This window comes from Pyxicephalus adspersus, chromosome 11 (genome assembly GCF_032062135.1).
Source record: "Pyxicephalus adspersus chromosome 11, UCB_Pads_2.0, whole genome shotgun sequence".
NCBI classification, from domain to species: Eukaryota; Metazoa; Chordata; class Amphibia; order Anura; family Pyxicephalidae; genus Pyxicephalus; species Pyxicephalus adspersus.
In genome coordinates, this window is record NC_092868.1 from 29,827,562 (window position 1) to 29,854,098 (window position 26,537).

At 41.6% G+C, this 26,537-nt stretch overlaps 1 protein-coding gene across 1 annotated transcript in view; it reads right to left on the reverse strand.

The window, feature by feature from the left end:
* The window catches only part of GRIK4 (glutamate ionotropic receptor kainate type subunit 4), a 147,755-nt gene that overhangs the window by 67,494 nt on the left and 53,724 nt on the right, over nucleotides 1-26,537 (reverse strand). The window contains exon 3 of the mRNA XM_072425981.1: nucleotides 1,305-1,438. Within this exon, the coding sequence (XP_072282082.1) occupies nucleotides 1,305-1,386 (82 nt within the window). The 5' untranslated portion in view covers nucleotides 1,387-1,438. The remainder of the gene's footprint in view (nucleotides 1-1,304; nucleotides 1,439-26,537) is intronic.

The following is a 26,537-nucleotide window of genomic DNA, read 5'->3' on the forward strand; positions in this document are numbered from 1 at the left end:
AGCAAAGTGAATTATTTACTTGCAAGGGAAATTTCACTGAATAAATGTTGTAAAATTCACTTTGCAAAGGGAACCCAATAACACGCAAAGTAATCTAAAAAAACAGATTTGACAGATTTGTTTTTTGCACATGATTGGATGGTTGAAGTCTGCAGAAGTTCACCTTTTTAAATAAAATATATAACGTAAAATATTTCTTGCAAACTGCTCAATGGACTTTTCTAGGATTGAAACTGTCATGTTTGCTTCAGATTTATTTGCTGCCAAATGGCAGAGCAATGAAACAGAGTTTACTGGGTTGTGAAAATGGGAGCTAGGGTGTCAGTACTCCTATTGACCAGCAAATTACAATGACAACAATTCACTTCTGTTTTCTGTTTATCTGGTTGGCATCTGTGCCAGAAGCTATGATCGCACTATAAAGCACTACACAACATATGGGGTGTTATTATACAGTGTTCAGGAGGAAATTACAAAAAAAAAAAAAAGGAAACTAAAATAACAGGAGTTTATTTAAAATGTAAGAGCAATACTTTTTATAGATACTTGAATATGGATGCTGTCTGTGAATAGGTGGAGAGCTGGAGAACCTAAGCAGCATTGTTCTTCTACTGCAATGATGGCTTCTTGGATCTCTGCTCTACAATTTTGTTTTTTTCACAAGATCTTCTGAATGGTCTATTTATTTTTTTGACAAACCAACCAGTACAGATAAATCACACACTGCAAAGAGTACAAAAGGGTTTTACGCCCATCAACAGCACAAAGAATGGAAATATGGAAGAAAACTAATACATTTTTCATGTCTAAATGACAATTGTGATAAAACGTAATTTGTAAAACAATGCCATCTAATTAGTGTTTCTTATATCTGCTTGATAATGTAAAATGCACCTGTGGCCAGACCTTTGATATTGATGTTTTTATAAAATACACCATCCCCAATCTAGCTGCATGCACTGGGAAGTAATTCATCCTCAAAGATCACAAAAAAGCCAATTTTTTCTAAGTTGCAGCTAAACAGCCAGTACAGACAAATCATGTTCACTACAAAGAGCACCAGTGTAAACTTGCAGAAAAAAATGAGTGACTTGCAAATATGGAAGTTCTTTAGCAAATGTGATAAGACATGGGGACACATTTAAAGAATTTTGTTTTACCTTAAGCTTGTTGTACAATTGTATACGTCTTTAAAATAAAGTGTAAAGTCTGCATTCCAGCTACGTTATGATGATTGTACTCAAGGTCATACTTTGTTAAGTGCTTCTCTTTATAATGTTCAAATAACTGAACAATGAACTTACCAATTCGAATGGAGTGGGGGCTGCCAGTGGACTCCATCAGCAACAACAAAAAAAGCACCAGAGGCGCCAGGACACGTAGCATTTTACACTAATCGTCATGAAGCCCTCTGGTGATGTGGGCATTCCATTAATGTCTGCAGAAAACAGAGAAGACTCATTTCAAACAGTGCTGGTGGATATGGATATAATGAACTATGCAATTTACAGCAATAAAATGAAATGAAAATTTCAAAGTCACTTGAAGGCAGTAGATTACAATAAAGAATAAATTGCAAAATGATTGATCAAGATGCACAGCAAATTCATGATTAACAAACTTTAAAACCCTTTTGAGTCTACGTGGAAACCATTGGTTAATGACAAAGGTTTACACTATATACATACTGTATATGCAGTCTGTGAGGATGTAATACAATTGCCTCGTGTTCTATTTTCCCATCACACACAACTATAAAACTGTTTTATATTATTATATTTAAATAATTCCCAAGCTTGGAACCCCAATTGCTAATGCTATGCTACAGAGAGCCAATGTGAAAGAGATGTATCATTCAAAAAAAAAAAAATATTAATCTATATATAAAGTAATATAATCATAATCAATAAAACAAACTATATTACATTGTTAATATAAACACAATATGCAAAAGCCTTGTGAGGAGATTTTATTTTTCAAAGCAACAGATTGTTCAAATTTGGATTATTTGCAATTTATATGACTACTACAGTTTTACAGTTTCCATTATTTGATAGGGACTTTAGTTTATTTGCCTTTTTTAAATCTGCTGCTTTCATTAAATTATTTTGTGGTGATCCTGCCATAAAAGACTTTGTTCAAGTACTTCATATTGTGACAACATTTTCTCCTTTTTGTTGCTGACTCCCAATAGCTGTACTGCATTGCAACTATCCATTTTCTTGTCCAAAAACAATTGTGATAAAAAGTAATTTGCAAAACAATGCCATCTAGTTAGTTTTTCTTATATCTACTTGATACAGTAAAAATGGACCTGTGACCAGACCTTGGAAATTGACGTTTTTTATACAACAAGCCATCACTAATCTAGCTGCATGCACTGGGAAGTAATTCATCCTCAAAGATCACAAAAAGTCTCTAAAGCCTGTTTTTTTTTTCTTGCAGCTAGACATTGTACTGTGAAAATCTATTATACCCCTTTTATACTATGATATACAAACCTTAATATTCTGCAAACTACATGGAAACCCTAACAATAACCTAATGTTGTTTGCTTCCTTTTTGGTCTGTAAAGGCATAATTGAAAGCATTTTGTTGTTACTGATCTGACAGAAAATCAAAGTTGTCCCCTGTCCTGCCCATACCTGTGGAGTTAAGTTTGACAAACATAAAAACATGGAAAACTGGATGGACTGTTAACACAAAAATGTTAAATGTGTTTCTGGCAAACAATTTCTGTACTTGCAGGCTCTATAATAGTATAAAACATTACAATGTATGGAAATATGCATGTAGTGCATAGGTGTACTGCATGCTTGTTTCTGTCCTGACATACACTTTAGGAAAGTTTCTCAACCAGGGTTCAGCAGATCCCTAAGGTTACCCCGAAGTTTGCTAGGGATTTCTTGAGCAATGAGTATTTAACACCTCTCAGGTCAGTTTATTTGACACCAATTATCTTTTTTTAGCTATCTGTAACAACATTATTCGCCCTGGCCAGCAATGTAAGAGACATTGTTCCTTTGACCACAACATTATTGTACTGTGAGCTGTGGATATAGTAGTTATAGTAGGGGTTTCCTTTTTTTTTTTAGGCGTTCCTCTATGTTTTAAAGGTCAAGAAAGGCTGCGTTAGGGTAATTGTTTAATTTTTTGTAACCACATTTTTTTTAGGTGTCCAGACAGGATTTGCTGCATCAGTAAAAGTCATTTAACATGACAATAAATCAATAGGCTCTATTAATTTATTTCAAACATTCTGTCAAAGTAATCTTTCAGGTCTATGTGTTTCAATAGCATTAACTGATTCCCTCCAGGGAATGTTTGAGGGAATGTCAGATTTTGCATTTCTATTTGAATGTTTCTGTCTTTCACTCCTTTGTTAAAAACATAAAGAACACACAGTAAGTGGTAAGAAAGGCGCTTTTGTTCTGCACCTGACAAAGAAATTAAATGCTAGTGAAGCAATGTTGATAGCATGTAACTAGCATTGCCCTGTTTATTTTTAGACAAGTTATAGACAAGTGACAGGGTCAGGGTGATGTTCAAGTAATAAACAAGGCTTCTTACTGGTACAAGATAATGGATTGAGACACTGCCTGCGGAGTCATTTTAAAAAGTTCCTTAGAACACTGTTAAAAACTAACAAATTCAAAATTTAAAAAAATGGAGTTAAAGCCACAAATTACATCAGCTGTGCTCCATGAAGCAAAGAATACAATCCATGGCTCTAAAACAATGGTCTCACTCCTTACCAATCACAGGGAGACTATTTATCAAAAGTAGTAGTTATAGCATTTATTCTGCGCTTTTTCAATTTGACATGCTCTGAACCATTTTCACTATTTTTAACAACCCATTTATCAAGTTGAGAACATGTTTTTATTGGTATTGGAAACACTGAAAAAGTAGTGATAAATTGCTGATCTACTGTAAAAGTGGTCATAATACTCATTTTAAATTTTAGAGTTTTTTTACAATCAGTGAAAAAGAAGGTGGACCAATGCCAACAGGTTGTGCTGGAGAATGGCATGACCTACAAAGTGCACAACTGCAAGTAATTGTACAATGCATGAAATGCCCTTGTCCATCTGGTAAATGTGTTGACTGGGTATAATAATCACAAAAATAATGGTGAAAAATTAATTAAACACTTGAAAAATAGCCCCTTAGTGTGCTTAAAAGTTGGTCCTTTTGGTTTCACATAAAAAACAGGTCAGTTTCTAGCAAACAAATATCCAAAGTGCACTGACCTCATGAAGATCTTCAGAATAAATCATATCAAAGAAATAAAGAAAGATGTTTAAAACCATTGTTTATCTATGCTAAACTTATTGCAGACATTAAGCTGGATACTTCTTTCACCTCAACATTTACATTTTCCCATAGGCTGAACAGGGCTCTTTCTCCAGGCTTACTTGCCTTGATGGTGAATAGTTACAAAAATTCATATCAATCTTCTGATTAAGGAACTCCAGGTTGGAAAACTGATGAAGGAAACTACTTTGCATGCAGATGATATATTACTGTTTTTTGCAAACTATCTCCTTCTTTCTGCCTGAAACAATATTCATTTTGGATACATTTCCAAATTACTCTGGGCATAATGTAAATCGGACTACATTTTAAATATTATTCTTAGATAGCCGGTCATCCTCTCTTTCCCTTTCTGACTTCTGACTACAACAACTTCTTTATCCTGGCCTGGAAATCTATAAATCACTTCTAAAATTAATTTCTTTAAATGCTGATCCAATGCTTTCTAGTACTAGGACAAATCAGCCGCCTCTTTCCCCTATAGGCAAGATGAACCTCACTTACACAAAATGAATTCCTCTATTCTATTATGTATTTGAGATTTCACCCATCTGGAAATTTAGACATATAGGTAAACACCTGGACAGGTATATCACTACCTTTTTGTGGAATTGAGCCAACCCTAGAATTTGGGTCTTGCAACTCCCATGGTCACAGGGTGTGTTGCTTGTTTAGAATTTTACTTCCCAGTAGGCCAATTGGTCATTGTGCACTGCTGAGTTACCTCTCAATTTGAAGCATTGGATAGTTTTTATGGAGCCTTAAAACATTTAAACTTTAGAGGTCCTGGGATACCATTTCTATGTGTTCCACCTGGATGGCATGGCAGAGAGTCCAGAAGTTTAGATCTGCTTCAAATAAGTCCTTTGCTTTCCTAGGTTCTTAGCATTCCTGATCCCTGAGTCATGGGTTTTATGGCCCACAAAGGGGGTGAAGACTTTGGCTGATACAGTGAGAGCCGGCAGATTGGTTACTTTTGATGAACTGAATTACACCTTTAATTAACAACCCATTATCTTTTCTGGTATTTCCAGGTATGGCCTGATTATTTTGTAAGGTTTTCAGCTCTTTTAACACCATTTTAAATTCATGCAGACAAGCTTGGGCAGATGTTTTTTTTTTACAATAGAGGATAGGGGTAACTGGGATGAGATTCAGCATTTTCCTTCTACTTCTTTTCTGGAGACAACTTTACTACAAATTCATCCAGACACTAGACAAACATTCTTTTGGTATAGGTATTGATATAGTCATCTGTGCTTTTTGGACTACTCTATTCTATCATTCCACCTCAAACTGAGCCTTACTAATATATTGTATCTTTACTATTTTATGTCACCATTTTTTTTCTCTTACAGGTGGAATCTGTAAGATTATCGGTATTATTATTATTATTGATAATCCTAATGTCAATGTTGCTTTTATTGATATTGTCATTAGCCTTGTTATCTGTGCATGTCATCATTTTTTTCTTTTTGCAGTATATTCCACAGTAAAAAAGAAAACCAATTACTCACTTATCAAGTCATAAGAAATTCTGGGGTGATCACAGCTAATTTCAATGTTGCAACAAGAGGTATAGATCAGCTTCCCCATGTGCATTTGACACAGAACCAGGCTTCCACAAGCAGCCGAGTATGCGATCGGCTAACACAATTGTCTGACATTCCCTTTGTAAAAAGGTAACACATTTTATGCCTAACAATATTTCAATTCCTTTTTTTCTAGCATGTATCTGACTTGACATCCAGCTTGCTCTGTCAGGTTTGACCTCATCTAAGGATACCTGTTCATTGTAGCTTGCAAGCGATGCCTTTATTAGAGCATCAAGAGTGATAACTGCAGCAAGCACATTTTCTTGTTCGTTTTTTCAATGTGTATAGGCTTTTCTTTTAGCTTCTCTTTTTCATTATGTATAGTAAGTGGTCAATTTATGAGATTCCAGGGAATACCGAATATGGTTATTATTATTATTATTATTATTATTAATAAACAGGATTTTTTTTAGCGCCAACATATTACGCAGCGCTGTACATTAAATAGGGATTGCAGGGGGCGTGGCTTGACCGGCGAGCGAGATGGCTGTGTGAACCCGGAGCTCCTGAGACGCCGGCCGCAATCCGCCTAATATCGGGACGATACTTACCCATCCATGGGTAAACAAAAGAAAGCCAGAGTGGGGAGGCTTCCCCCGACCCCGGCGCCGCTCCTGGATGCGGGGCAGCCCTCCATACGGGCATACATTCGGGACTCTTCTCCGGCGTCCCCCTCAGCTCCCAAGATGGCGCCGGCCTCTACTCCACGCACGTGGCGGCGGGGAGAGAGAGGAGATTATCAGGAGGATAGTGATGCACGGCAGGCAGTGAGACCCACGGAAGGGGAAGACTTACCTTCATCCTCCCCCCAGAGCTCTGGAACATCATCCCACTGTGCGGTGAGTCCTGTTGGGCATGGAGAGGGTAGCCATTCCCCTGCAATCTCCCCTCAGGGAGAAGACATGCACCTAGGGGCACCAGAAGACCCAGTAGATGGGGGGACAGATGCTTTGCAACAGGAGGGGGCCTCTCCATATTTGAGGGAATTGTCACCATCAAGAGCTAGGAGGGAGATTGCTTTGGGTTCACCATTACTGAACCTCACCTCCTCAGTCAGTAATACACCCTATCAGGGTAAGCGGGCGAGGGAGGACAAGGCCTGGAAGAATGGGATTTCACCCAGCCAATCCATGAGGAGAGTAGAGGAGCCTTCCTTCACAGCGACTCTATCTAATCCCACTTGGCATCATTATCTGCAGTCTCTTCCAACTAAAGATGATTTTCAAAAATTAGTGGCAGATGTTCAGGCTACTTGCCGCTCTGAAATTGGGGCCTTACGTGCTGACCTACAGTCCCTAGCGGGTAGAGTGGATGACCTAGATGATACGGTACTTCATGCAAAGGAAGATATAATTGCGCTCTCTCAGAAAGCAGAGAACAGTGATCAGAAAATCAGAGAGCTACAGCGCCAAATGGAGGACTTGGATAATAAATCCCGCCGCAATAATATTAGAGTGCGGGGTCTTCCAGAAGCGACCAGAGATGTTGACCTTAAACCAGTCCTGCAAGCCTTTTTTGCCAGGGTGCTGGGGCGCCCCTCCCCCAGAGAGGTCCACATTCAAAGAGCCTTTAGAACAACCAGGCGTCAGGGATCAGCCGCTAGACCTAGAGATGTGCTTTGCCAATTCACAGATGCTCAAACAAAAGATGACATCATGACTACCGCCAGAAATATGCGTAACCTTGAATTTGACGGAGCACCTCTTCAACTTTTCCAGGATTTATCATGGCAAACCCTACAGCAGCGCCGCCTTCTCCAACCACTACTGACTGTTCTTAGAGATGGTCATATTCCCTACAGATGGGGCTTTCCTTTTAGCCTCATAGCCCGCCAGGATGGCAGAACTGTAACTTTGGGAGCCCCGGATGATTTGGACTCTTTTTGTAGAGAGCTGGGGATAATCCGCCCGAAGCTACCTGGATGGGAGCCCGAGACTCTGGCTTGTCCCCGCTCCCCCCAGTGGCAGCGGGTGGCTTCAGGGACGAGACCCAGGGCTCGCCGGTGGGATACAACTCACCCACCTGATCGCTCCCCTCCTTTACGCCATTGAATTTATGGCTCCCCACATCATGCGGAGCCTTTATGGTCTAACAAGTTAGAAGAGTTCCAGTGTAATGATTATTGTTGCATACTCTGTTCTATTTACACGGTTTAGAGTTGATTTGCTGCTGTGCTGGGGTGGGGGTTGCTATCCCTCCCATTGATAGTGATATGCATTGAATGATATTAGTGCCATGTATGTTATTTGATAGTATGTTACAACACTGAGTGCCATTAGTGACTTACCTGAAATCTGGCTTTCTCCCTTTGCTCCGGCAACGGGGGTGTTTTTTTTTTTTTTTCTCTTTTTTCTATTGAAATACCCGATATTGATGCAGCCCTGGGGGGGGCTAGGGACTGCTTCCAGCATTTAGTTGGGAGATACCTGGCCTCATCCTGGTGGCATTTCCTGTTAGTGGCCGGCGTCGGCCAAACTCCCCTTTTTTTAGGTTTTCCATCTTTATGGCAGGGCTTCTGTGGATTCCTGACTTGATTCCGCTGCCAGTCTGGGTTTATTGTCCCTCTAAAGGGTGTTGCTCATCTGTTGTACAATGTAGTTCCCTATCCTCACCTAGTGGGAGGTGGGGACCGGCAGATGTCAACCCCTTTTTGGTCGCCATTCGGCGAATGTTCTTATGCTGGTTTGTTTTCTTCTTCCGGTTTCTGTGTTTTTCCCACACTGTTTGGAGGGTCATTATGGAGCCTCTCTCCTATTTCCCTTTTTCTGAAAGTAACACTATGTCTGGGTGTCAACGGATGTATTTGATTCTCTCCAGATCACTACACAGGTATTCTAAATACAGAGGGGGCCTTAGAAGAGGCGCTGTGGTTACCATGTTATTTTAATGGCTACTAACGTTTTATCTTTTAATGTCCGAGGCCTAAATTCCAACAAGAAACGCAAACTGGCCCTTAGGGAATTTAAACGGCTGTCCTCAGATGTTGTCTTCCTACAGGAGACTCATTTTGATAGCTTGGGTAATTTTACTTTTGCCTCCAGACTTTACTCCCAGGTGTATCAAGCCAATTCCCAATGTAAGAAAAAGGCCGGAGTGGCAATCCTTGTGAAAGATACTTTTAAATTTACACTAGTCCGCTCAATTATTGACAAGGGGGGGAGATATATTATCTTGAATGGCTCAGTACAAGGGGTGTCTATCACCTTATGTAATATATATGCTCCTAATCAGGGTCAGATTCCCTTTCTTAGCAAGGTTCTCTCACTCCTTAAGAAATTTGATCATACATATTTAATTGTGGGGGGAGACTTTAATGTGCTGTTCTCCCCGGCTTGTGATAGACATGCTGTATTCAACTCCCAGCTCTCTAGGCAGGGTTCCAAACAATCTAGGGAGTTTAGACAACTGATCAGGAGATACCAACTTTATGACTCTTGGCGTATCCATCATCCCTCTAGTAGACAGTACTCCTTCTACTCCTCCTCCCATAGTACCCATACCCGCATAGACTATCTGTTTACTAATCTTCCTCTTTTGAGGAATAGTGTCTCTGCGGAGGTACATCCGATCTCCTGGTCAGATCATGCTCCTGTCACTTTAGAAGTGTCCCTCTCCCCCAAACCGACGGGAGTCTGTCATTGGAGGCTTAATGATTACCTAATCAAATTGCCAGAAACCAAAGCCTCCCTTTCTGCTAATTTAAAAACCTTTTTTAGGGAAAATGTTGGTTCAGTCAGGCATATGTCCACACTTTGGGAGGCGCATAAGGCGGTGATTAGGGGACATTGCATATCTCTCGGCTCAAAACTTAAACGGGACTCTAATTTACAACGCTCCCTCACCATACAGGCCCTGCGGACTGCGGAGGCTAAATATATGTTACACCCATCTGTAAGACTTCTGAGGGAACTGACTACCCTTAGGTCCAAACTTCGTGCTATTGAGTTACGAAAGGTTGGCTGGCAGATGCAGAGAACTCGCCAGCTATATTATTATAAAGGTAACAAGGCAGATTCGTTGTTAGCCCGCAAGCTGAGAGATATGCAATTAAACTCCTCACCGGGGGCAATTAAAGATAAAGGCGGGGTGGTTCACTACGACCCTTCTCAAATAGCCGCTTGCTTTGAAGCATACTACTCTCGCCTGTATCAAACGGTTCATAGGGCCCAAGCCCCCTTGGGGNGATCACTGTGCCCTGCCATAGATTCGTATTTAGCTCAAGTGGATCTTCCCAGGTTGAAACCTGAGAGTCTGGAACAACTTAACTGCCCTATTACAGAGGAAGAAATTGCAACTATCATTGGTCAACTTCCTTCATCCAAGGCCCCGGGGCCGGATGGCCTTCCCTATCTTTATTATAAAACGTTCTTGCCAGAGCTCTCCTCATACCTTCTTCCATTATTTAATGACTTTCTGAAAGGCGAACCGATCCCACCCTCTATGTCTATGTCACATATTACTGTTATTCCAAAACCAGGTAAAGACCCCTTGGATTGCTCAAATTATAGGCCAATTGCTCTCTTAAACTCGGACTTAAAAATTTTTACAAAAATTTTAGCCACTCGGTTATCAAAGTTCCTCCCTGCCCTTATTCATGGAGATCAGACAGGTTTTATCCCGTTTAGACAAGCCGGAGATAATACTAGGAAAGTAATTAATATCATTGATATTATTAACAGACGGAAAACACCGTCGGTGATACTCAGCCTGGATGCCGAAAAGGCTTTTGACCGTCTTAGCTGGCCATTTCTTTTGGCTACCCTGAATAAAATGGGTTTTAGGGGCCCCTTTATTAAGGCGATTGAGGCCTTATATGCGGCCCCTTCAGCATCGGTCAAACTCCCTCAGGCATCATCCAAGGTATTTGCGATCAGAAATGGGACGAGACAGGGATGTCCTTTGTCACCCCTGCTTTTTGCTCTATGTATAGAGCCGTTGGCGGCCTGCATTCGCTCAAACCAAAATTTACATGGAATTCAGGTGAAAGGGAAGGAATACAAGCTTTCATTATACGCAGATGATATTCTATTGACTCTTTCCCAACCGCTTATTTCCCTCCCCAATTTATGGGAAGAATTAACGAGATATGGGGCACTAGCAGGATTCAAGGTGAATTCCTCTAAATCAGAGGCTCTGCCCCTTCATATCTCTCCAGCTACTCTGCAAACCCTAAGGGAATCTTTCTTCTTTATCTGGCAAGAACATTCCCTCCAGTACCTAGGAACGCATATTACCACCACTTATTCACAAATTTATCCATATAATTTTCCCCCGCTATTTCGGGAGGTGACTAAGTTATTGAATAAATGGAAAAACCACCAATTATCACTATTGGGTAGGATTGCCTCGGTTAAAATGATGCTCCTTCCCAAACTGTTGTATTTATTTCAGACCTTGCCAGTTAAAGTGCCGTTTTCAGCTCTAAAGAAGGTCCAAACGGAGTTTATGCAATTTATCTGGGCTTATAAGAGACATAGAGTGGCTAGATCTATTGTTTGCACACCCAGAGATGGGGGAGGCTTAGGGGCTCCTGATCTCCATAAATATTATGTAGCAGCCCATCTAAGACATTTTGTACTGTGGACCTCCTCACGTCCCCCTAGTGTATGTGCAGAACTGGAGAGGGAATGGATAGCACCCATTTGTCCAAATGCTATGTTGTGGAGCTCCTCTGTAAAGTTGAGGGATGGTGATTTGACGGCGCCTATGATTTTCTCGAGAAATATGTGGAGGGCTTGTAAGACTAAGTATGACCTGGGATCTTCCCCTTCCAGAGTAACTTCCATAATATATAATCCTCAGATTCCAGACAGTCTTACGCACTCAATGGCCTGGCCCTGGAGGGACAGAGGCTTGTTCCACATTAATTGTATTCTACACCCGGTGGAAAGGCGCTTACTTACCTTTGCTGAACTGAGGGTCAAATTTGAATTACCCCGATCCTCATTTTATGCCTTCCTACAGATACGCCATTATGTCTTATCTTTGCAGCCCTCTGCTACCTTCCAGGCCCTAACTCCATTTGAGCGCCTTTGTCTAGATGGCCCTTACCCCAAAGGAACGATCTCCTCTATCTATCGTCTCCTACATGGCGGCTGGCGGGGTAGATCTTCTAAATTTGCTTATATGCTCAAATGGGAGGAAGTGCTGGGACAGTCTTTAACCCCGGAGGACTGGTTGGATATTTGGGAGGCGGCCCATAAGAGTTCCATCAATGCCTCATATAAAGAAAATTTGTACAAAATTGTCCTCCGATGGTATCACACACCAATGGTGCTCCATCGTTTGTTCCCCAATGTTGACCCCACATGTTGGCGGTGCAGTCTACATCAGGGTACGCTCGAACACATATTCTGGTTTTGTCCACTTATAAAGCCATATTGGTTGCAAGTTAATGATTTGATTTCAGATGTGAATCAGGTACGGGTCCCCCTGGATCCCCTGAGTCATTTACTGGGGAGACCTCTTTTACATGTCCCAGGTACATTTTGTAAATTGATAGCCCATATTCTAGTTGCTGCTCGTACACTGATAGCATCCAGATGGAAATCAAAGTCCCCGCCTTCTTTGGAGAATCTCTATGCACGGATTCATGAGATCCGTCTTATGGAATATCTCACGGCAATTATTAGAGATACAATGGCCAAATTTGAGCTGGTTTGGGAACCATGGGACCGCTTTTATGCAAATTTATGTAACAGTTAATTATGCTTTAGTTATTCTCTTATAGTGCTATACCTTCTGCCTCAATTTCTGCTGGTCCGCATATTGTTAAAATTTTTATACTTTTCTGCGGATGTTAATTTGCACTACATACCTGTGTATGATTCGGTAATATGCTTTGATACTTTCTTATAGTGTTGCTGCCCCTTTTATGTTTGTTTCGTATTCCCTTTTCTTTTTTCTGTACCCTGTTTAAAAATGTTTTCAATAAAAATATAATTGCAAAAAAAAAAAAATAGGGATTGCAAATGACAGACGTATACAGACAGTGATACAGGAGGAGAGGACCCTGCCCGGAAGAGCTTACAATCTAGTAGGTGGGGGAATTTCGCACACAATAGGATGGGAGGCATGTAGTGGTGGGAAGTAGTGATGGTTTCAAATGACAGAAGAAGCCGGGTAGACAAGTTTGAAAAAATGGGTTTTGAGTGCTCTTTTAAGCAGAAAGTAGGAGCAGCAAGCCGAATAGGACGAAGACCATTCCAGAGAGTTGGGGCAGCTCTAGAGAAGTCTTGTAACCGTGCGTGTGATGAGGTTATGAGTGAGGAAGTCATTAGTAGGTCATTGGAGTAGCGGAGAGAGCGGCAGGGGGAGTATTTTTTAACCATGTCAGAAATGTAAGTGGGACAAAAACTGTGTAGGGATTTGAAGGCAAAGCACAGGAGCTTAAATTTGATTCCAAGGTGAAATGGAAGCCAATGAAGAGATCTGCACAGAGATGCAGTGGAAGAGGAGTGGAGAGAAGGATGGCTGCAGCATTCATGATAGATTGTAGAGGAGAGAGTCGGGTTAGTGGAATGCCAGAAAGGAGGAGGTTACAGTAGTCCAGACGGGAGATGATAAGAGCATGTACAAGGAGTTTGGTGGTCTCAGGGGACAGGTAGGGGCGGATTTTGGAGATGTTGCATAGGTGAAAGTGGCAGGACCTGGAAATGTTCTGAATATGGGGGGTAAATGAGAGGGCCGAGTCAAAGGTGAAACCCAGACAATGTGCCTGAGGGGAGGGCCGAATAACAGTGGTTCCCACTGACCTCAATTTACATTGCTCACTATGGGTTGATCAAATTCAGGTAATTTAATTATAAATAAAGAATTAATTTAGGTTTTGTTTGGAGTGATAATTTGTCAATTCAGTGATGTAATCTAGTGCACTGTTCAATCACATAGGAAAATTGATTTTGTGTATGGTCCGCTCTACAGGGATGTCACTTCCTGAAGAAATTACATGTAAATGAGCCAGGTCGTTAAGATCTGACCTTCTGGTCTACTGAGCCAAGAGTTCTTGCTCGCATGTAAAACAACAAAAAAACACCATCCTAAACATGATCAAAAAGAATGCTTACTGTAGTGTAACAGGTCACATTCTGTTTTTGTACTACAAACCTCCAGTGTCTTTTCTCATGATTCTTTTCTCGTTGCTTTGACCTGTGCCAGCTGCTATAAAATTACAGAATTACAGAACCGTGGGCTGTTCCCAACTGGTACATAGCTTGAAGCTCATAACATCCAGTAATTGATCATGCTTAATGGGAAAAACTCAGCAAGCGTGGTGTGGTTTATCAGCAACACAGCAGGGAATTCATTGGAGTTTACCTTGCAGAAGCAGTAGTCACACATTCAGTGCTTACTGAGATGTGGCCAGTTCTATACTGTTAACCTAAAATTGCACTTTGCCTTATTTAAATTATATTAAATCATGACCAACAGGGCTCGATCTATATTGTCAAATCTAATTCAAATGTTTATATTTGTTTACAAATATAGAAAATCAGAAAAAGTTTCAATGAGCAACACAATAGGAAATGTCTGCATGTCATATATATATATATATATATATATATTTAGATAGATAGATAGATAGATAGATAGATAGATAGATATAGATATAGATAGATGGATATTGGAGGAGGTATTGTTTCCTGAAAACTATACTTCCGCGTATGTGGTGATAAAAAGCTCTATTGGAGTAACTGTGCTCCACTTTCTAATGTGGTGAACAGCTGAAAAACTGGCAAAAAGTTTAAAAACATCACTGATCCCCATTGTATTTTACAGCATTCTCCATTTCTAAAGTGGCAAATGCTATCTGGTAATCCGTAAACTAATAATTAGGCTAATTCTTAATTTTTAAATAAGGCATCAGGATGTGTGTATTTATTCTAGCACTGTTTGATGGCAGATTGTATGATTAGCATAGTCCTCCCCCTCTTCTGCTGGATCTGTGCAGGTGCATGTGCATCCAGTGCCTGCTTAAAGTGGCAAAAACACACTCAGGCAGGGAAATCTTCCTCCCCTGGACCCTCCCCTTGATTCTTCCCTGGACTGATATCAAACTCCCAATAGAACAGGAGCCAAATAAAGATCACCCTGCACCTGACTACCATGCCCATGATAATGACCAACATATTGGTAAAGTCTCCTACCTAACATGATTTGGCTTTGACGTAACTACTCCATCATCCCTTGCCTATTGCATACTGCATCAGTATGACCATCGCTTGTGTCTGGCCCAGAATACATCTCCTGACCCCTTTCTCGCTTCTGGTTCCTTAAATGCTGCGTATGACTGATGGTCAGCCTTGTCTAATTCTGGGCTTTTCTTTTGACCGTCTTGTGCCTGGCCTGCAGCTGATCTTTTGCTTGCTCTTTTATGTGCCCCGAACTCTCTTGCCTTGCCCAGAGTTCCATTTTCACTCCCGTTCCCCCGCCAGCCCCACCTTGGATGCCATCCTTTTGCACACTCAAGTCCTGGGGGCGACCAAGTGCTGGTACAACTCAACTTGCCTCCCCAGAATGAGCGAGGGGCTTACTATGGATGAAGTGTGTGGTAGAAATGGGGGGATTTACCTACACTTTATTAGCATCATGATTAGCATTATTAAAACACTCTATACGGTGTAATATCACCAGACATTTAGGTAACCACACCAGCTGTACTTGCTTTATATATTTTACATAGGAAATGGCATGGGTGTAACTGCATGAAATATGAAGTTAAATTTTAAGTATAAGAAAGTGCAATGTAAATCAGTATTTATGCGACTTTGTAATCTTATTCTTAAATGATTTGTGATCTAGCACTGCTCGCAGACACTCCTATTAATTTTTAAATGATATTTTAACCATCACATGCTGCTTCATTTCTAATTACAGAAAGTGACTGAAAATTAACATCAATGGCATTTAAGAAAAAAATGAAATATAACATAAAGCTAACATATGTGATACGTGTGAGTTACATACAGACCAAATGTAAAAATGTTTGTAAATGTAAATAAATGTAATACAGTTCTAGAAACAATGTGCAAACATGAATTAAATCTTATATTATGCTAGATTCTAAGTGTTTAGTGGCCCATTTAAACACTGGGGAGCCATGAATAAATCTACATTTTTTTTATATTTATGGTTTCTTTTCTGTGTTCCTGGTTTTATTCCTTTCTATCTTCTTTTCTAAATTACATCTTTCCCGATTTATAATATGATATGTATGATCTGGCTTTTGTCATCAAATCACTAGTAATTTCCAGTGATGGGATATAATAAATAAATATAAAATAAAATAAATACATATATATATATTTATTCAGAGCCATGTCACATACATGATTCTATTGAAGTCAACCTGTTATTGTCTGCTGCAGTGCTGTATTCTCACTGGCCAGATTGCTGTGAAATATTCTCACTAGAAAGGGAGCAGCAAAATAGTCACATCTTGCTGTTTCTGTTAGTATGGACATCATAAGAGCAGGTGAGTGCTAGAGTGTCATTGAATGTACATGTTTCAGCTAATATTGAGTTGAAGCTTGTCAACAGACCTCAAGTGCTACTACACTATAAGACAGAGGGCTCAACCTTAGATTCACAGCTTTCTGTGCTGCAAAAGTCTCTGGTATATGTAATGTTCAATTGTGTTTTCTATGCTTGCTATTCAGACACAATCAAGACACAGAAGACATGCTTGCTAAATAACTGCGTCTTTTTCCAGATGTATCATGATTTCTGCCACACTTTTATCCTACAGTACAACATACCATTATATATTTGTCAATTTTATATATATATATATATATATATATATATTTATATATATATATACACACAGGTAGTCCTAGGTAGTCCCTGAGTTAACAACATCTGACATACCGACTGGGCTTCCCTGCTTGCTTGTGTGCATGACAGAGGCTTGATGGGGCGGAGGGGGACTGTTTGCATGACTTGAAGAAGTCTTTTGGTTGTAACTCTTTAATGACAAAGACAAACTCTGAGGTTTCTTTTTGCATATCAAAGCACAGCTTGCTCCAGAAGTTGATGAATGTCTAGGCTCCAAAAGTTTTTTTTTTTTTGTTTTGCAGAAACAAGTTTGCTCTTGCCTGGGTAGTTAGTACCTGATTTTATGAAGTGGAATCTGAGAAGTCTTCCAGTGATGTCAGCAGTAGGGATGAGCGAGTATGCCTCTGGGATTCTCGCAAAAATTTCCTTGAACTTCCAATGGTTCTGCGAAATTCGGGTGAACCGTTTTCGCGAAACTATCAGAAGAGGAAATTAAAACAGGAGGATTCCCAAAGCTGCATTAAGCCCTGGAAATCCTCCTGTTCACGTGTTCCCCGGGCATTAGAGGGTAATTAACCTCTAGTGCCCCGGGGATCACACACTCTTCTCAATGAATGAGGCAAAGGAGAACCTCCTGACAGTGTAATATAAGTATCTCTTTCTGTTACAGATAAAAATGTATCATTTGTAAGAGATACTTATATTACAATGTCAGGAGGTTCTCCTGTGCTGGGCATCTTCTCAATGATTGCAGCTGTGGCTGCACTCTTTCAGAAGAGAGTGCGATTTCCGAGGTTAATTTCCTATACACATTGAAAATCCTCCTGTTCGGCGAGAGCTTGACCTCACCTACATATTCGGTAAGCGGGAAAGGTCTGATTTGCCGTGAGATCGAACTTAATATTCTCGCTCGCTAATCCCTAGTCAGCAGCTTGTCTCAAGAAAAAGCCCCAGCCCTGCACGTGTTGTGTGGCATTGTAGTGCAATCAACACCCAGCAGCATTGTGTAGACACACAGACAAACACCTGGCTGCAAGGAAACAGCTGGACTAGGAATGCGGGTGATCTTAAGAGCTGAGCTGTTCTGCAACCTCTTGTCTTCTTTTGCATATATTACCACAGCTTGCTCCAGAAGTTAATGAATGTCTAGGCTGTTTATTTTTTTTTTTTTTGCTTTGTGATTAAGTTATAGTGAGGATTTTATACAGTAACTGACATCACACTGCCTAATAACATGTTGAGACAAACATCTGTCCCAACTGCATTTATTAAAATAATGTACCTGTTTTGACTTACATACAAATTCAATTTAAGAACAAACCTACAGTCCCTATCTTGTATGTAACCCGGGGACTACCTGTACAAAAAAGAAAGTTACAATGTAGTGCAAAGACAAATGTTTGACTGTAGCTTTCTTTTTCTGAATAAACTGTTATGAAGGCTTAAAAAAATCTGACTTTCTGTCTGTATTATGGAAAAAGGAAAAAAACTAAAAGGAAAAAAAGGTATATGTATACGTTTTGTAGTGTGAATTACATATGAATCACATAATAACAAAGTGCAGTTAGATGTAAGAAATCATTTTTAAATTTGAAATTTGGGAAATATTCTTTCATACAAATACCAAATGTAAAAATCTACCAGTATGTGATCTAAACTGTTCTAAAAATCTTTAAACTTGAGAAGTTCTTTCCAGAAATACTCTAAGGGGTTGTAGGCTTCTAGAAACTATTTATCTCCCACGGAGGCTCAGTTACAGTATTGCTAATGTTATTATCACTGGGTGTACCAAGTTAATAGCCATTTCTAGCACCATGAAATTCTAATGTTGTATCATATCTGCAGGAAATGAGTTTACCTTCTAAGTAGCTGTTGTGAACAAATAAGAAACAAACTAGTCTTTGTGCAACAGTGGGAAACTGGATTAGTTGTTTTTGACACAGTAATTTAGGCCCCTGGAGTTTTGGACACAGAAGATTTATTGCATTGCATTCTTGTGCTAAGATTGTGCTGCATAATTTCAGCATTATTACTGGTGTGATGATGCAGTTTCTATCATAACAATCCTTTTTACATATTTATTAGTTACTAGAACTCTGGGCAAATATATAAAAACATAAATGAATGCAGGTCTGTAATTATAAATGCAACATTTAATATATACATATTAAATGCAAGCAAGGTATGTACCTGAAATTGCCCTTTTATTAGGCTTTTTTGTAGTCCCTGCATGGGAGAGCTTGAGCATGACAAGTAAAAGCAAAAGGAGCCAATAAATGTATTTACAGACAGGAAGCCCACTGCTAGGAGGAGAGAACAGACTGACAGAGATAAATTATCGCTGTTCTCCTTTTGCTTTCAATGTCCAGTCACAGGCTGGGGTGGGTCAAGAATGGCCTGAGCTCATAGGAGGTAAGTTATAGAATAGGGTCCATTTAGGCTAAATAAATCTAATAGTAGAAAAGAACCCTGGAGGAAGTTTCTGGAATAAAGGTGAATATTGCAGGAAATGCTGAAATTTTTATTCTTTATCTTTTCATAGAATATTAACTTTTATCTTGTTCTTTTTGAGTGAAGATCTGTTTTAAGTTTCACAGTAGTTCCCCGTTTATCACTGGGGTTACGGTCCAAAACCAACCGCGATAAACTAAAATCCGTGATAAACGGATGCCACCCCCAAATGATTTTTGTTTAATATTGTATGTGTTACATTACTTGTAAATACATTACTGTACTATAATAAAGTCAGTAATTACCTGGCAAGATATGTGACTTGAGTGAAGACGATGAGGATTTCCAGCTCTTCAGAGGGCACCTCTTCATCGGGTGCTCCAGAGTGTTGCGTGTCTTCTTGTGGGGTTGCGTTTGAAGTCTTTTTTGCAGGTTGAAAAAACATTGTGATGGGCAATTGCTGCCGTTGCTTCTTCATAGTGGTGAGGAGGGTTTTGTATGACCGAACCATTGAGGGATCCCATGCTTCAGCCTTCCCATGCAGTTCTTTTTCAGCTTTTGGCATTGCTGCAAGTCTTTCTAACGAGGGGCCTTCATCGTCATCCTCCTATGATGGATCACCTTGTTCCTCTTCTTCCTCACTTGCAGATTTTGTAAGTTCAGCCAAATCCCTGTCTGTCAAAGGGTCAGAGTGGGCATCAATAAGCTCATTCACGTTGTCCTGTCAATAAACAATTCTCCTCCCAAAATTTTTGCTAGCTTGACCGCCTTATCAACTGCTGAATGTTGAATTTCCTCCGGAGAGAAGCCTTTGTAAATGGATGCATTCTGGCCACAGTTTCTTCCAACATGCACTTAAAGTTTTAGGTTTAAATTCCTCTAGAACCTTTTGTATCACATGAGGACACGTTTCGATGGTGAATTTAGGCCAAAATTCCTTAACAGCAAAATTATTGTGGGAATCCATGGCCTCAATGAGGTGCTGCATAGAGTTTTAAAGGCAGGTAAGATGCCTTGATCCAAAGGTTGAATGAGGGATGTTGTGTTTGCTGGCAGTAACTTAATTTGTACTCCCTCATAGGATAAATCTAGTGGGTGGCTGCCAGTGAGGAAAACTTTGAAACGCAGACCTTTTTTGCTGAGATACATTTTGGCTTGAGGGATGAAACATTGGTGGAACCATTGGATACAAGGGCTTTCGTGATCCAGGTTTTACAGTTGTGCATCCAATGGATTGGAAGCAGGTTTTTCTTTTTTCTTTTCAGGGCCCTGGAATTAATGCTGGCTTAATCAGGAACCCAGCAGCATTGCCACACTTTATCAAGGTCACTCGATCATTCTGAGCTTTGAATCAGGGGGCTCGGGCTTCATCCTTTATCATATGAGAACAATCCAGTCTCATCCATGTTGAAGACTTGTTCTGGCTGATACCCTTTCTCCTCTATGATTGCCTTGAATGCCTCAGGGTGCTTTTTGACTGCTTCTACATATGCTGATGCTGCTTCCCCATGCAGCGGTACTGGAATCTCTTTTGAAATCTGTCAAGCCAGCTCTTACTGGGTTTAAATGCAATGGGCTCTTCTAGTGCTCTTGAAGATCCTGGGGGATGGGGGTTGCCTTCATTTGGGCACATGCATCTCCAGAAAATTGTTCATAAAGTTGCCTGATCTTCACCCTGATGATGCTGGTGTCCAAGGGAATGTTCTTCTTCCTGCAATCAGTAATCCAGTGCTGATTCCATCCTCACAATATACTTGGTGCATGCAGTCACCGCCCTTTTTGCATTTTGAATGTAACTGACTGTTGCGGTACTCCTGATGTTGGCTTCATCCTTCTTAATGTAGCGTATGGTAGACTCGTTCAGTTCGTTATGGGAGGCAATGGCAGCATAACTTTTTTCTTCTTAAAGCATGTCTTGCAACTTAACCTTCTCATAAATCGTCAGATACTTCTTCTGGCGCTTAGGTTCCTTGCCAGAAGCCTTAGAAGTTGCAGAGCTTTTGAGCAACATAAAAGGGCATAAACCAAAAACATTCGGTACTACAGCGATACACAAGGAACTGGGATGCTGGAAAATTCTCTTGTGATTGGCTATTTTCCACTCGTGCAGTTATTCTGAATGCCCCACTCAATAAATCCAAATGAATGGGGCATTCCGATTGGCCGAACTTGTTCCTTCTCTCCGCATCCCCACATTTACACTCCAAAACACCGCCACGGGTTCTCAGAATCTGCAATATACCAGGACCGCAATCTATGAACTGCAATATAGAGGGGGACTACTGTATGTAGATATGTTATGGTTAAGTAAAGCATAGGTGTATTCTTATCAATCATTGTTTGGAATTGAAATTGCTTATTAAAATGTTTTCATTGAAAATGTTGTTTTCCCTTATTTTCTGTTGCAGTCTGGTCTGGTAGAGCTGAGTAATAGCCAGACCCCTTAGCAAAGCTACCTACATGGACTTCTATTGCAGAAAATGAGTGGGGAGTATGTTCTTTCTATTTTTATTACCCATAAAATTTAATAATAACTTATAGACACTACCCTCCCCCTTCACCCTTTGCTGCACTAAGCTAAACTGCCTTTTATTTACATAAATTCATGGTCATTGTCCAGAGCATCAAGTCTTCAAGTCTACATTGTCTGTTTTCCCACTGTTTTTCCCACCTGTTTTTCCCATTTAAACTGAGCATTTAAACACCATGTTTACATGAGAATGTACACCAGAGCGTTTTATTGATAAGCTGTAAAGGAAACGCATCATGCAGTGTTTGGAAAATGTCAAAATGCTTAAAAACACATATAAATCTAAAGAAACTGCTGAGGGACAGATATCCAAACTACATATAACACTTTTCTTACCAGGTTCTAAGCTTTTGTATATAAAATACTGAAAATATCTTGGAACTGGGAGGAATAGTGCAAAGAAACAAAGGATATTAATATTATTATTTTTATTATTATTATTTAATATTAAACAGGATTTATATAGTGCCAACATATTACGCAGTGCTGTAAAATAAAGGGGTTGTAAATGACAGACAAATACTGACAGTGACACAGGAGGAGAGGACCCTGTCCCGAAGAGCTTACAATCTAATAGGTGGGGGAATTAAAACACAATAGGGGGGAGATATGTAGTGGTGGGAAGTAGTCACTGTTTCAAAAGACAGAGGTTTGAAGGAAAGTTTGAAAAAAAGAAAGGCCCATACCTAGGAATAGGAGCGAGGTCTTCATGACAGGGTGTAAGGGCTGCCCAGAGACGATAAGGGGGGGGGGGGGGGGTGTAGAGGAGGAATTAAGGAATTGAATGATGCTTGGGGAGGGGTTAGAGAGGGGTTGGTTACGAAGATAAGGGGGGAGGAGAATAGACACAGATATAGAAAGGCTGTAACTGAAGTACAGCACAGTTTTTGCAAGAGAAAAATTTGAGAAGGAAGCAGGTAGGGTAAATGGAGTCCTTGGCAGATTAATGAGTCAGCTTGGGGCTGCGGCCTCACAAGGTGAGGCCTGGCTGCAGGCTAGGGTTGTAGAGGCAGTGGGGGGGCAGTTGGTGGTTCCCCAGTAGGTAGATTAGAAGGGGTATGGCTCGTAGGGCTAGGCCTCCTTTTCCAGAACTCAGCGCCAATCTGGGATCCACTCACGGGACCCTCCTGGCCGGTAACCCTGGCGAAGATCTGCCCAGTCTGGTCCTAGGCCAGGGATGAATGCTCTATAGTTGCCAGATCGTCTTCGGAGGGCCTATCCTAAAGCCAGGATTATGCATACTGCAGGGCCCCGGTGGAGGGGTGCAGTGGCCGGTCCATCTGTGGATGCGGCCTGGGAAGTCCCCTTACCTTCGGTCTGGGAGCTGGAGATCCGTGGCGGCAGACCTGGAGGGTTGGGATCCTTGGATGCGGTGCGGAGGGACAAGATAGTGGCCGAGGCCAGGCCGTGTGGTCGGAGGACAGCCGGAAGTGACGCAGGCCCAGCTTCTATCCAGGAAGTTCCCTGCTCCAAAGGGGAAATATCATCATCGGGGAAGAAGAGGACGCTGGCCAGGTGCTGGAGGCGGCGCAGGGCCCTAGGTCGAGAGCGGCAGGACCCCTGGCAGCGGGCCTGCAGGGTAGGACAGAAGAGGGTCATTTGAGGGGGTGGGATACTGCATTGATGGGTCAAGGAAAGGAAAAAGAGAGGGGGGTGGATGGGGATTTGACGAGCAGGGGTCCCTGGTGTGGGGGAGTGCAAGATGTGCTGGCTGGGTTAAAGGAGGTGGTCCAGGGGGGAGTGAGGGGCCGGGAGCAAGTAAATCGTCAGTGCTGGGGGTCGCGGAGTTTGGAGGGGAGTGGGTCAGGTTGTGGGGGGAGTTGTGTTGTGGGGCATGCGAGCTAGGGCAAGGGGGCGGCAGTGGTGCGGCTGCTCGGGGGGTGGGGAGCGAGGGAGGGGGTGCAGATGTGGCACTGTCAGGTGGTGAGCGGGCAGTGGTGGGGGGAGACAGGGATGAGAGAAAAGATTTTGAAGGGCAAATATGTGGATATATTTTCGCTGTTGCCGATTAGGCTGTTCCATTCAGAGAAGGGGGCAGGGGGTACGGGCAGAAGGAGGAAAGTGAGCAAAGGAGGCACAGGGTAATTCCACGCACGTTCCTTAATTAGATGCAGGCTTTTATCATGTTGGCTTATGTGATTAGTGAAAAGCAGCCTGATCAGTGTGCGGTGCTCTTTTGCTACATGGACACGGGCAGGGAAGCTTACAGACAGTATGGGGGATTGTCATGGTTGAGGTACGACGAGCAGTTCCGCTAGAGGAAGGCGGTGCGGCTGTCATTAAGATGGGATCACAAAGACATAGGATTATGTTTGAGATTGATTCCATTGGGTAGGCAAGGGGGTAGTCAGTTTCGGTCGGAAGTAAGAAAATTGGGTGTGTTGGCTGTATAACAAGGGGGGAAGTAAGTTTGGGGGAGGATGTCGCTTTCACCACTAATGCTCCAGATGTGGGGGCAGTCACGGATTGGCGAGATGCTTTAAACAAGGTCCCGGGAGAGGTGGGGATTGTGGTGAAAAATGAGGCAACGGTGGTAAGGGTCACAAGGATGCTCCCCTTTTTAGATAGATACCCGAACAAGGAGATGGCTAGGGTGATCAGGAAGGGGTTTACAGTGGGCTTCTGGATTCCTAGCGCTGTGGCAGGATTGCCAAAGGAGGCCCGGAATTTGACGTCAGCGCTGAGATTTCTGGAGGTGGTGAAGGACAAATTTGCTAAAGATTGGGGAGGCTCTAGAAGCAGCCAGGTGGGGAGTGGGGGACGAGGTGATCAGAAAAATTAGGCTTTGGGAATCCAAATGTTTTCAATTGTATGTTAGGCCTCATTTGATCTGAAGCATTAGTGAAAAGGGGGGGCTGTTATTGAGTTTGTGTTTTGAGGGCTGGCATTGATTATTTAGTATTTTTAGGTGGTGAACCTGGCTTGGTGTGGATCTTTGGACATTCATATGTTTGGTGGGGGGCCCGGAGGGCTAAGGTCCGGGTGGATGGCCGCCAGTTGGGAGTGCCCAGGTCGGAAGCTACAGTGCGGTGGATTGGGATTTCTGAAGTGCTGTGGAAAGTTGCGGCGCTGGATAGGCCTCCTGGTCTGTTGGTAATACACGCCTAAGGTAATGATCTGGGGAACAGAGCTACAAGTGGAGTTTCCTGGTAAGATAACTGTGTGGTCGGACATAGTGGGGAGAACAAGTTGCAGGAAGGTGAGATCTGTAAAGAAGATTAATAAGGCCAGGATTAAGGTCAATCAAGAAATTGGCAGGTTTGTGGCAAGAAATGGGGAAGTTGTTGTGCGGCATAGGGAGCTTGGGGAGGAAACCTTTTGCTATTTGCATCAGGGTGGAGTACACCTAAATGCCACAGGTACAGATATGTGGTTTTGAGGTCTTCAGGACAGTGTGCAGTGGGCTCTTCGAGTGTGGAGGGGTCCTCAAGGGTGAGGGGTCATTTTTGTGCGCTGTGGTGGTTGAGGTCTGGTGAAAGGTAAGAGTCCTGGGGTAACTTTGTGGTGAGGGGGCATCCAGGATGGTGGGGGTGTCCCTTTAAGTTGGTTTTGGTGTGGGCCCCTGAGGCGGTGCTGGGCGGCTAGGGGCCAGTGCGTTGGTAATGGTGAGTTGCAGTTCTTGCAACTAGAGGTGGGCTTTACCTTCCAAGACCTGCAGCCTAGTTAAGTATGGGTTAAAATTTGGTTTGGTGAGTTATTCCAAAGAAAGATAGTTGGTATTGTGTATTTTGAGGGAGATTTTTGAAGAATTTATTATGTTAAATGGAGGTGTTAACATTTTAGTAAATGGCTGCTTGCCAATTCTACGTCCAATAAAGTTGTATGTGTGTTTTATGGGGTTTGTGGTAAAAGGGGGGGAGGTTGGCAAGTGGGGGTGGGGAATGTGGAGATGATATGTCATTAATAGGGAAATTGGGGGGGGAAGTAAGAGCTGGGCAATAGATTTGCACTACCCTAGTCATGGGTTTTAAATGATCTTTGAAATGAGCAGAAAGTAGAAGCAAGCCGAATAGGACAAGGAAGACCATTCCAGAGAGTTGGGGCAGCTCTAGAAATGTCTTGGAGCCGTGCGTGTGATGAGGTTATGAGTGGGATGTCAGTTGTAGGTCATCAGAGGAGTGGAAAGAGCGGCTGGGGGAGTATTTTGAAGATTTATTGAAGATTTCACTCAGCATTTCACTGATAGAACAAAATTATAAAACACTTTTGAGATGGTATTTGGTCCTGGCTAGATGTAATAAATGGCAGGCCAATATATTGCCTTTATGCTTTAGAAACTGTAAGAACATGCCAAGTTGTACAAAACGTCTGGCTAGAGGTCTATCATCTGATTTGGGTTGTAACTTAACCTAACATCTACACTGGAAAATGCATTATTTAGCTGGGATGAAGATTGAGTTCCCAAATCAATTAAAAAATTTGTCAGATATATGGTATTGGCAGCACGACAAGCCATTGCAAATGCTTGGAAATCCACCAGTATTACAATATCTGTAATGGAGGGGAAACTTGGCTGGATAATGATAAATTATAGACTCACCTGTATCCCTAGAAACAGAATAGATGTTTTTGAACAGATTTGGAATCCATGGCAGAATTATAAGCAAATTATCAATAGGAGTTAATTAAGCAAGGGTAATATAGAATGAAAGTACATTGATTGTTTATTTTAGCAGTTTACCATGATGCGGTAAAAGCGAATTATGTAAACGTGTTTGATTTTGAACAGGAATATGTTATTTGTTTTTTTCTACCTACCGTATTTTTCGGACCATAAGACGCATTTTTTTTCCTCCTAAAGTGGGGGGGGAAATCAGGGTGCGTCTTATGGTCCGAATGCAGAGGTACAGGGGCATATTTTTTTACTT